At 43.4% G+C, this 10160-nt stretch overlaps 1 protein-coding gene across 1 annotated transcript; it reads left to right on the forward strand.

Annotated features, from left to right (window-relative positions):
• The first annotated feature begins 520 nt into the window (after positions 1–520).
• On the forward strand, positions 521–3742 carry LOC116438593 (relaxin-3-like). The gene is made up of 2 exons (XM_032097580.1): positions 521–816; positions 3037–3742. Exons 1-2 carry the CDS (start codon positions 600–602, stop codon positions 3402–3404), a joined length of 585 nt encoding a protein of 194 aa, XP_031953471.1. The 5' UTR covers positions 521–599; the 3' UTR covers positions 3405–3742.
• The last annotated feature ends 6418 nt before the right edge of the window (positions 3743–10160 follow it).

A 10160-nucleotide genomic window follows, 5' to 3' on the forward strand; every position in this document is an offset into this window, starting at 1 on the left:
TATCATAGCTGAAGCACTTCTGTGAACGTGCATTTATTTTATTTTACTTGTTTCTGTCTTTTTATGTCAGTCAACATTTTTAGGACATAGAGGTAGTTATGGAGATTCTAGACCTGCAAGAGAAAAAAAGAGTCGAGATTAAGTTTTTCACATTTCCAAAGCAATTAGAAAGGGCATCGGCACTGCTACCTGGCCACAAACAGGAGAAGCCGAGATGCATACCCTGCGGAGGAGAAAGAGCGTGTCTCCGGGTAGGGGGGAGCCCGAGGAGGGGAGCCGAAGGTGAGGTACACCTTCACGGCGGTGCGAAGAGCCGCGGCAGCTCGCAAGGGCAGAAAGAGGGGAAGGCGCTGCCCCAGGGCTCCTGGACGGCTGTTTCAGGCACAGGGACCGCCCGGCGAGAGACGGCAGCCGCGGCACCGGGGAAGGGGAGGGGGCTCGGGGCCGGGGCCGGGGCCGGGGCGGTGACTCAGCGCCGCTCGCAGCGCATAAAAGGCGGGCGGCGGGCAGCGGCCGGGCTGGGCTGGACGCCGCAGTCGGGGGCGTTGTGGCGGCCGTCGGGTCTGCTGGGAACGCGCCCGCGGGACGGGGACGGCGCCATGGGGATGGCCAAGCTGCGACTGCTGTGCGCCGCCGTGGCACTGCTGTGTGCCGCAGCGCCGGGGCAGCCCGGAGCCGTGCTGCCCGCGGGCGAGGGGGACGGCTACGGGGTGAAGCTGTGCGGCCGCGAGTTCATCCGCGCCGTCATCTTCACCTGCGGCGGGTCCCGCTGGAAGCGGCTCTCCCTGCTGGCGGTGGAGCCAGCGCCCGCGGCCGGTGAGTGTCCCAGGAGCGGGGCCGACGGACAGGCGGCTGTCGGGGCGCTTCGCTCGCTGCCGAGCGACGGCCTGCGAGGAAGGATGGAGAGAATGGGAGGGAATGGGGAAGGGCGAGCGCCCCGCGGCGCCTCTCGCTCCTCCTTCCCTTGAGCCGCGGAGGGAAGGTCCCCGTCCCTCTCTCGCGGATCTTAGATCCTAGCTGGCGTTTCCGATACTTCTGGAAGGACGCCCTCAGATTCAGAGGGAAAGGGACGGCAGGTGCTGGGGCGTCATTTGCCGGGATAACCCGCAAAGTTTTCGGTCAAGTTTGGAGATACCGCGCGGCTGCGCAGGGCTGCGGGCGGCAGAGCAGCTTCTGCTATGAATCCCACAAAATCACACTTCTCCCTTCTCTTGGCCGTGTGGGGAGGTCTGATGCGCCCTGGGGAGCGGTGGGGAATGCCTGTCGCTATGGCTTCTTTGCCTTCCCAAGGCTCGATAATTCCTCGGGCGGCGGAGCGAAGTGGGGTCCCTGCAGGCCGGGGTTCCCCTCCCGGACGGGAGCTCTGACGCCGCGCTGCCTGTCAGAGCTCCCGGGATGTGCGGGACCTCCACAGACGTGGAATCACGCGCGATGCTGTCCCTCTCTTACGCTGCTCTGCATCAAAGAGTTGGCACTTGGGAGGATGAACTCTCTGGTGCTTCAGGTTACAATTGACACAGCAAGAACTGCTTTATGGTGAAACAGTTAATGGGTAAAATATTCCTCATAGTTTTACTGTCGCGCGTCCCAAGCCCGATATATTAGGAAATTTTAAGTAGATGTCTTTTGGGCTGTGTTCTCAAACTGCGGTGATGTAACAGTAATTTTAAGTGATGACTCTAATTTATGTTGATATTTTGAATAGTGAAAAATAACATTTTTAACAAGGACAAAAATTGGGATTGTGGCTAAAACGTGCAATGGAAGAGAATATTTTTTTCTGATTAAACATACAATTAGTGAAATAACCTAAGACTTCAGGCAGCTAATGAAGCCAGTAATCTGCATTTTCTGGGAATTTTTTGCCTTCCCCCCCGCCCCCCCCAACACGTTGAGTAAAAAATAAAAGCAACCTTTGTCATTATAACAAATTACTTATATACAGCTTCTGTGCAGATTATGTTCTTTCCAAGAAAATTTTGCTTTCCTTTTTATTAGCAGCAGCTTCTGAGAACCCAAGGGGCCCCACTGTGCTGCATGATGTCTAACTAAATGTCTTCTCCACCCCAAAAGGCTATTAAATAGCAGTCACTGTTTACTTAATAAAGTAGCTACAGCTACTTTTATTTTTGCATACACTCAGGCAGCTGTTCTATCTGAAAATTAGGTTCTATATATTAATTAGTCATATTAAAGTAAATATAAAATTCACTGGATGTTCTCATGTGCTTTCAGCTTTCTGAAACAAAAAAATTAACCATATTAGCAGCATTAAGATCACAAGACAAAGAGTTATTTTGGATTCTTTTTAAAATAAGAATTGAAGAAGCTGCTTTTCTTCACATTAGCTGAAGTAAGCAATGCCACTTGCCTTGCAGAAGTAAAATCAAGAGAAACAGTGTAAGGAGAAAGGAAGTAGAGCTAGATTTTTGAGAACACTTTAGTCAGTGGAATGAAGCATGTCATAAGTAAATTCTGCAAGCTTCTGATATGCCTTGAGAAATGTAAGAAATTAGTGGAAAGCATCAGTTAAAAATAGCTGTAGAAAAATGCAATCCAAGAATCAGTTTGCATGTAATCTTTGCTTATGTAGTCCTTCCTACATTTGTTCTTCACATGATGCTAGTTTGTGTGATTGGGCACAGGAGAGGAGGGGTCTGATCTAATTCATCAGACAATGACATAGCTCTGTGGCGTTCCTGGATACATGTCTTTACAACAAAATTCTGTTTCCATGGAAAAAATTGAGCGTTCTCTATCAATAACACTGCAGCTGTGATAGGATGCCTTTACTTCAGTTGCAGTTGTTTCTGTGTACTCTGCATGTCTAGCAGGAGGTATAGACTTTAAAACATAGATTCCACTAAAAGTAAACTACAAGTTATGGTGTGGAGACTCTGAAGTACTGACAGTTCTCCTACATAATAGTGTTTCATGTATTGCTAACTGAATGGGTTTTGTTGCTATTTCTTAGAGCTGTGTACGCCTTTTCATGGTCCTACAATCTGAACTTTAAAAAGTCTTCTCTATCAACAGATTCTGCACAAACAGCAAGTAACAAACTCCTGGGAAGCTTCAACCTGCAATCAGTTTTGGATCCTGAAGTGGAGCAGCTGCAGAGAAGCAGCCCATTTCTTGGATGGGAGACGTTTAAGGACTTGTATAGTTTAAATTACTATAATGAATATGCACCTGTGGCAGGTGACTTAAAAAAACTTGTTCGTCAGGTAGAGGAAGCTGTTCAAAATGACAGGGGAGGAACAGGAAATGCAAATCCCATGGAATCAAGCAGCTACCTTTGGGCCAGGTATCCCAGAAGAAAAAGGGAGTCTCTGGGTTTGGCAGGAATGTGTTGTAAATGGGGCTGTACAAAAGCTGAAATTAGTACCATATGCAGAGTTTAAAATCCTCTCTACACTTATGCATGAAATCAGTGTTTGTTGCAGTACTACTTGATTGAATACTTAATGGAGGAAAAAACTCTTGCTGTATTTTATCTTGTCTATATGTGCCAGTCAGTATAGCTGGTTTTCTTTAAAAAAAACCCCAAAAACAACAAAACAAACAAAACATAAGTGTAATTGCAATGAGTTTGTTATGCTGTAGTAACTTCTAATCTATATTTTTTACTAAGTCTTTTCATTTTAATGTTGAGCCTTTACACTTATATTACAAATGTATTATATCTTTGTAACACTTTAAGAAGAACTTCAATATTTCATTAAAATGTAATTCTATTAAATGTTGACAAATTATTCTTCCTCTGTAAAAAGAATCATAGAATGGCTTGTGTTGGTAGGGACCTTAAAGATCACCTAGTTCCATCTCCCCTGACATAGGCAGGTACACCTTCCACTTGATGAGCCCCATCCAACCTGGCCTGAACACTGCTGGGGATGGGGCATCCACAGCTTCTCTGAGCAACCTGTGCCAGTATCCCACCACTCCCACAGGGAACAATTTCTCCCACAATATCTAACCTAAATTCTCCGTCGTTCAGTTTGAACCCCTTACTTCCACTGTTACTAAGTTTCTAATGAAGCCCACTCCAGCTTCCTTGTGATATCCAACAATACTGAAAATGGGATTCATGGTACAAAGCTGTACAGAAAGAATATCTTGCCAACTGAAACCCCACTTAACACTGACTCAGCTTGCTGATTATTTTGAACACAGGTTTTCCATTTCCTTTTAATTGCAGAATTGTTTTTATGTAGTATTATCTTTATAGAAACTTCACCACAACAAAACACTTGCAACCTGAATTTTTTTTTTTTTTATACTCATGGATAGGCTTAAATACAATAGAGTATTAACACTTCAGTTATTCCCTGTTTACTTTACTTCTCCATTTTTTCCCAGCTACTGCAGAGTGATAGTGCTGGATGTACATCAAGTAACACTGTACAGACACTCAGACATCATTCTGTGTGTTCTTAAGGTGTGCTGGTCTACACTACTTCGGATTTATTTCGAAGTTGCTAATTGCTATTGTTTTTATAAATAGCTGATTTAATCCTTGTAGTTTCTAATCTTTTTGCCTTCCTGCATGTTTTTCTCAGTTGTAAAAAGTTTTCTTTCTAGCTATATTGTTCATTGAGGGTTTGGTTTTTCTGACCTCTATGATGCTCATGGTAACTTACCTTTGTAGCAGTAGTTGACTCAGAGCATGCTTCATGGCTCAGCCTGTGCGGTTGATGCCTTTGGCTTTGTTCTTCAAAATGTCTTTTGACAAGTGTTCCTTGATTGGACTACAGCTCCCTGCAATTATTGCATTATTTCTTTATTCCTTTTCTTAAGATATTATTGCTGCAATTAGGCATCTATAAACCCTTTTTATTTTTTTTTTTCAGATATCAGTTTTATTCAGTAGAGATTGGGCAGAATGGACATTCACTAGGAATGCTGTTATCTTCTGCATGAAAAGAACCATCTCTTGTGACCTTGTTACAGTATTTATAAAGAAATGAGTAGTCTTCTTAAGCATCTTTGTTGTAGTGACTGTAAGATGCTTTTTGCCACTCTGAGTAGAAAAATCAACTGTGTGACATTCTGCTATAGTTTGGGGTGGGTTTGTTTTTGCAACAGGTTAGCTAAATGTCTGTAGCTTCGCTTCCAGCAACTTCTCCTCACAGTTAGTTTTGGGTTTGGAAACTCCTAGTTTAGATTAGGATCTCCCAGAAGATTACAGGAGGAGTTTGAGGGGATGTATTCCTTACTTTTGAGCAGTATCAAGAACTTTTGAAGTTAAGATTACTTACTAGCAATGTAAGGAATAAGAGGTACATAGCATCCCTAAGAAAAGCCACAATATGAAAATTCCATGCAGGAAGAAACTAAAAATTATCCTGTATGCATTCATTTTGCTAGAAAACTGTCCCCCAAGCTTTTGCAAAGGAATATTGGAAAAGGTGAATATGGTTATAGAAGGCTTGAGTGAAACAAAGATGCAGTAAAAACTTTAAATTTGTGATTTCAAGCCTTGAATGGAACAATCTGGAGTTTAATTTGCTGGGTTAAGATGTAACCCATCGGTAAAACTATAAATAGTGTAAGTGGAAACAGTGTTTGAGTGGAAGTGTTTCAGGCTGAGATGGGACTATAAATAGAAAGATCAGTCTTTATCTGATATGAACAGGCTTTTCTCAGAGGTATGAGTCAACCTAGAGAAAAGGTGAAATCGGTGTTTTCGTTTGGTTTCTTAATAGGCCTTGTCATAGTCTGTAACAACTTTAGTAGGCAAGCCATGGCACAGACAGATGGCACAGACAGAAATTCTGTATTTTAGAGTAAGGAAGTATCTGTGTACATATTACAATGTGCAAAGATTTTTTCTTCTTCCTTTCCTTTCCTTTCCTTTCCTTTCCTTTCCTTTCCTTTCCTTTCCTTTCCTTTCCTTTCCTTTCCTTTCCTTTCCTTTCCTTTCCTTTCCTTTCCTTTCCTTTCCTTTCCTTTCCTTTCCTTTCCTTTCCTTTCCTTTCCTTTCCTTTCCTTTCCTTTCCTTTCCTTTCCTTTCCTTTCCTTTCCTTTCCTTTCCTTTCCTTTCCTTTCCTTTCCTTTCCTTTCCTTTCCTTTCCTTTCCTTTCCTTTTTCCTCTCTTTTTTTCTTTTCGCAAGCTGAGTTTTCAAAAACTGAAGGTTTTCTGTGACACTAGGCTGTATTTTCTAATGGTTTCTTTGCAATGTAGCCAAAGGTGATGATTATGTGTCACTTGATTGGAACAGGTCTAGAGGATGCCATCTGCTTACTGTTCACATTACTCAATGTCCACAGGTACTTTTTTTAAGAACAGAAGCAAGCCTTTTATGTAAAATGAGGTGTCTGACTATTAGGTAGGGAAAGCAAACACGCTCTGAAGCAAATGTACTTTGGAGCAGACAGCTCAAAAGGTAAAATAAAGGTTGAGTTGATCCAGATAGAGCAAAAGGACACTGTCTCGGCTGAAAATGCCTTGGGGAGTGCTGCTGTATGTACCCAGCAGCATAAACATGAGGACAGCAGCTTAAAGCAACACATTCTGCTTACCATCACAACTGTTCAGAAACATACACTTTTTTACAAGGAAAAAGTTGAGGTTTTTTCCCCCATTTCTTTCACAGAGAATTAGGTATTGAGGAAAACACTGTTTTAGCAACTTGCTGCTTACAGAAATTCCTTACAGTCCTGTTGATAAAGTCTTACTGCACAGGAAATGTCCAATCTCTGCGTAATCTATTAAGATGTGTGAGCCATCTTCTGAACAGCTGTTTTGAGTTCATGAGTAGAAAGTGGTATACCAGCACATTCCCATATTAGCACTGCCATTTTTATCTGCATGATACAAATTTCGGGATGTTTTGGGGAATTTTTTTCACTAGGGATGTAGTCTGATTCAGGTCTGACTATGAGCTCTTAGAACAATACCCAAAGACATGGGAATAATTCAGAGCAGTATGTAATAACAGGTTTCCCAGGTCTGTTCCTTGCTATTGCCTTGTTTTAAATCTGATAGAACTCGTAACGCAATTACGCAATGTGTTGATTGTGGTATAGCTAGAGCCCAGTGCCTCAAGCAGTGATGATATGTAAGTTTGACCATAGTTAGAATGCTAAATGTACTACAGAGAACTATACAGAAAATCCCAGAGACCTGGAAGACATATCTCCCTCCTAACTCTAGTCCTGTTTGGCCAATTCTTTATTTTGCCAGTTGTTTAAACCATAGAGGAAAACATCTAGATTCATGCGTTACTGGAGATGCGCTATCCATTTTTTTCTTTTTTAGCCTCCACTTACAGGCAGGAAAAACATTAACCTTTATTTTTACCTTCTGGAGCTGGAGACAGATCTAGAGTTACCACTCTGAGTTTTAGGAAGAGTTTCTGAGACTACCATCTTTCCTACTCAGCAGGCAGTAGAGACTCAGTAGAAAATAACAACTCCTTTCCTACTCAGCAGAATGAAACCTGGGTAGATTTGTATCCCATCTGCTGCTCTGCAGTCACTCACTTGTATCAGCAATTAGCTGAAAGGGAGTCCTTTCCTCATTTATGCCACACTGCCACCACACATGGAATGAATTCTATCATCACACAGCTTTCATGTGTCTTGGGAACAAACACCTGAGCTGTTGGCTCCTTTCCCCGGATTTAGTTTAGACTTACTTGACTATTAGTCTGCTTTGTGCCACCTGCTTTGTGGTATTAGATACTGGACTGTAACAGTGTGCTTGTCAGTTACTGTTTTCTGACCTACAAACTCTAGAGAACCAGCACTAATGGGAAGGAAAGTAAATTCTCTAGCTTATGCATCAGATTCTTTTTCTTCATCTAAGCTTCCTTCTACCTATGTTTTTCCTGGAAATTTCCCGTGGTTCATTTGAATTGCTAAATGTTCCTCAGCTGCAGCCTACTCTCATGTTTTAACCTTAGTGATGTACCTCTATGATTTTTCAAGAGCACACTGTTAACACAGCTGAGTGATGTAGTGTATCTTTCACGTACAGGAAGTGAGATAAGAATCAAAATCTGGCTGCCAACCTTTGTGCTTTGAAAACTCCTGGGTAGTGCCCTTCAAAATAAGGGCAGCAAAACAGCCCACAGACATATGCTGCTTTGCCTTGTCTGGATTGTCTTCCCTGGACTGTAGTGCTTGACCTGAGACTCTGCAGGTTCTTCCAGTTTCCATGAGATCTCAGCCAGCAAGTGATGCATCCCTTCTGTCACTGAGGAGTGCCTCATCAGGAGCTGTTTTGTCCAAAGAAGCTGAAAGCAAAATGCCTCTGAATCAGAAAGGGATCCCTATGGTTTCAGCTCTCCCGGTATCATTACTCAGTGGTTCATTTACTGAAGTTTTTTCCTGACACCAAAGGCCACTGTTGAAATGTTTCTGCCTGTGTAGTTCTGCATCTTTTTGTCCCTGCCTGGAGAGATGGGGTGTTCCCCATGCAGCAACAGTGTGACAATACAGATTTCCTCCTGACTCTTTTTTGTTTGACATCACAGCAATGGGTTGAGGGCTCCCATGCAGTGCCATGCTGACCCCAGCAGCCTTGTGCCCGCTGTGCAGAGCTTTTGAGAGGCAGCCACTTATTTCAACAGGCAAGTCAAAAATTCCTGTCCTGCTGACATGTGGTAGCTGTTGGCCTTGGAGCTTCTCAGTAACATGACTGGCTGGTGTGTTCTACAATGGACTGACGACAGCTAGGACATCTTCCTGGTTTGAGGCATCTTCATCCCACAGATCCTTCCAGCCCTGATACAAGGAACAGTATGGGCCAAGTTACCTGAAGAGCAAGGCACCCTTTCAGAACTTCTTAAGGTTTGCAGCAGTATGGCTGTACTTCCATTGCAGAGGAAATTCTGGTTCTTTTCATACCTTGTCAATTTCCTGCATTCTCAACACTCATCTTAAGTCTCTCAGCTCTAGTTCTCTGGGGTCTCTTCCACTCTCACTGAGTGCTGCATGAGACAGAGAACATCTAAATGAGAGGGCTCAGAAACTGAATAGGCCATGGAAAAAGGCACAGTCTTCTGTATTGTTCCAGCTGTTCAGCAGTCAGACAGAACTTGTTTGCTAGATGTGAGTCTAATGTAGTTTGACTTTTTACCTTGGTTCAGCCTTTACCCACGTGATGGAAGACAAGCATTCTCAGCTTTGCTTTTGGAAGCTCAGATGGTTTCCAGCCCAGCACTGAAGACTCTGCAGGTACACCTTCCTGCCTGTCCACTCAGCTGCTTGTCTGCATTGACTCTTAGAAGTGTGGAGTGTGCATATCTTCAAAGAGATACACTCACTTTGGAGAGCACTTTTTTTTTTTTTCCACTGGAACCTCATCCTTCAATGTCTACATGTCCTCTTTTCAAGGATTTTTAGACTACGCTGTCAGTCTTTTCAAAATCTATATGAGGAAGAACACCTTACCAAGTTCTTACTCTCTCCCTCTGACTCTCCTTTTGGCAGATCCTTAGTAATTGCAGCTTTGTGAATCTACCTTCAAGTAGACAAAAGCTTTTTTCTTCATGTGGCTCCAACCTCTTCCAAAAATTTACACAGGCAGCAGCACCTATGTCAAAATTTGTCAGTAAGCTAGGTGTGAGTTTGCAGAGTTCCAGGCCACACAGAAAAGTCATATTGGAAGCTAAAAATCAGTATTGATCAGGAGACAATCTGTTGAAAAAAATTCTAATGATCATCAGAGCTGTGTACCTATTCTAAACCGAAGCCTCATTAAATCACAGTGACTCAGGCTTCAAAAAAAAAAAAAAAAAAAAACCAGAAGCACCAGTCCTGGTCATGGTATAGTCCTTTGGCAGTGACTAGGTCACTCAGAGACACACAGGAACCAGCCTGGATGCAGCAGCCTCCAGCCGAGGACTCAGATGATGAGCGAGGCTTTCACTGCACTGACTGTGAAGGTATAAAAGCGCAGGGATTACTTTGTTCAGGGTCCCTCCTCAGAGATACCTTGGGCTTTTTCTGTGTTACTGCACCACTAGAGGAAGAGGCCGGGCCAGAGATAATTACCCAATCTCCATCCCTGGGTGAGCTGTGAGATATAGCAAAAGATTTCAGCCATCAGTCAGCAGAGTCCCTGTTGACCCATTTGCTCCAATGCTGGGATATTGCAGCCCACGATATGAAACCGGATGGTAGTGAAGCCAAGCAGCTGGGATCCCTGT

This window comes from Corvus moneduloides, chromosome Z (assembly GCF_009650955.1).
Source record: "Corvus moneduloides isolate bCorMon1 chromosome Z, bCorMon1.pri, whole genome shotgun sequence".
Lineage (NCBI taxonomy): Eukaryota > Metazoa > Chordata > Aves > Passeriformes > Corvidae > Corvus > Corvus moneduloides.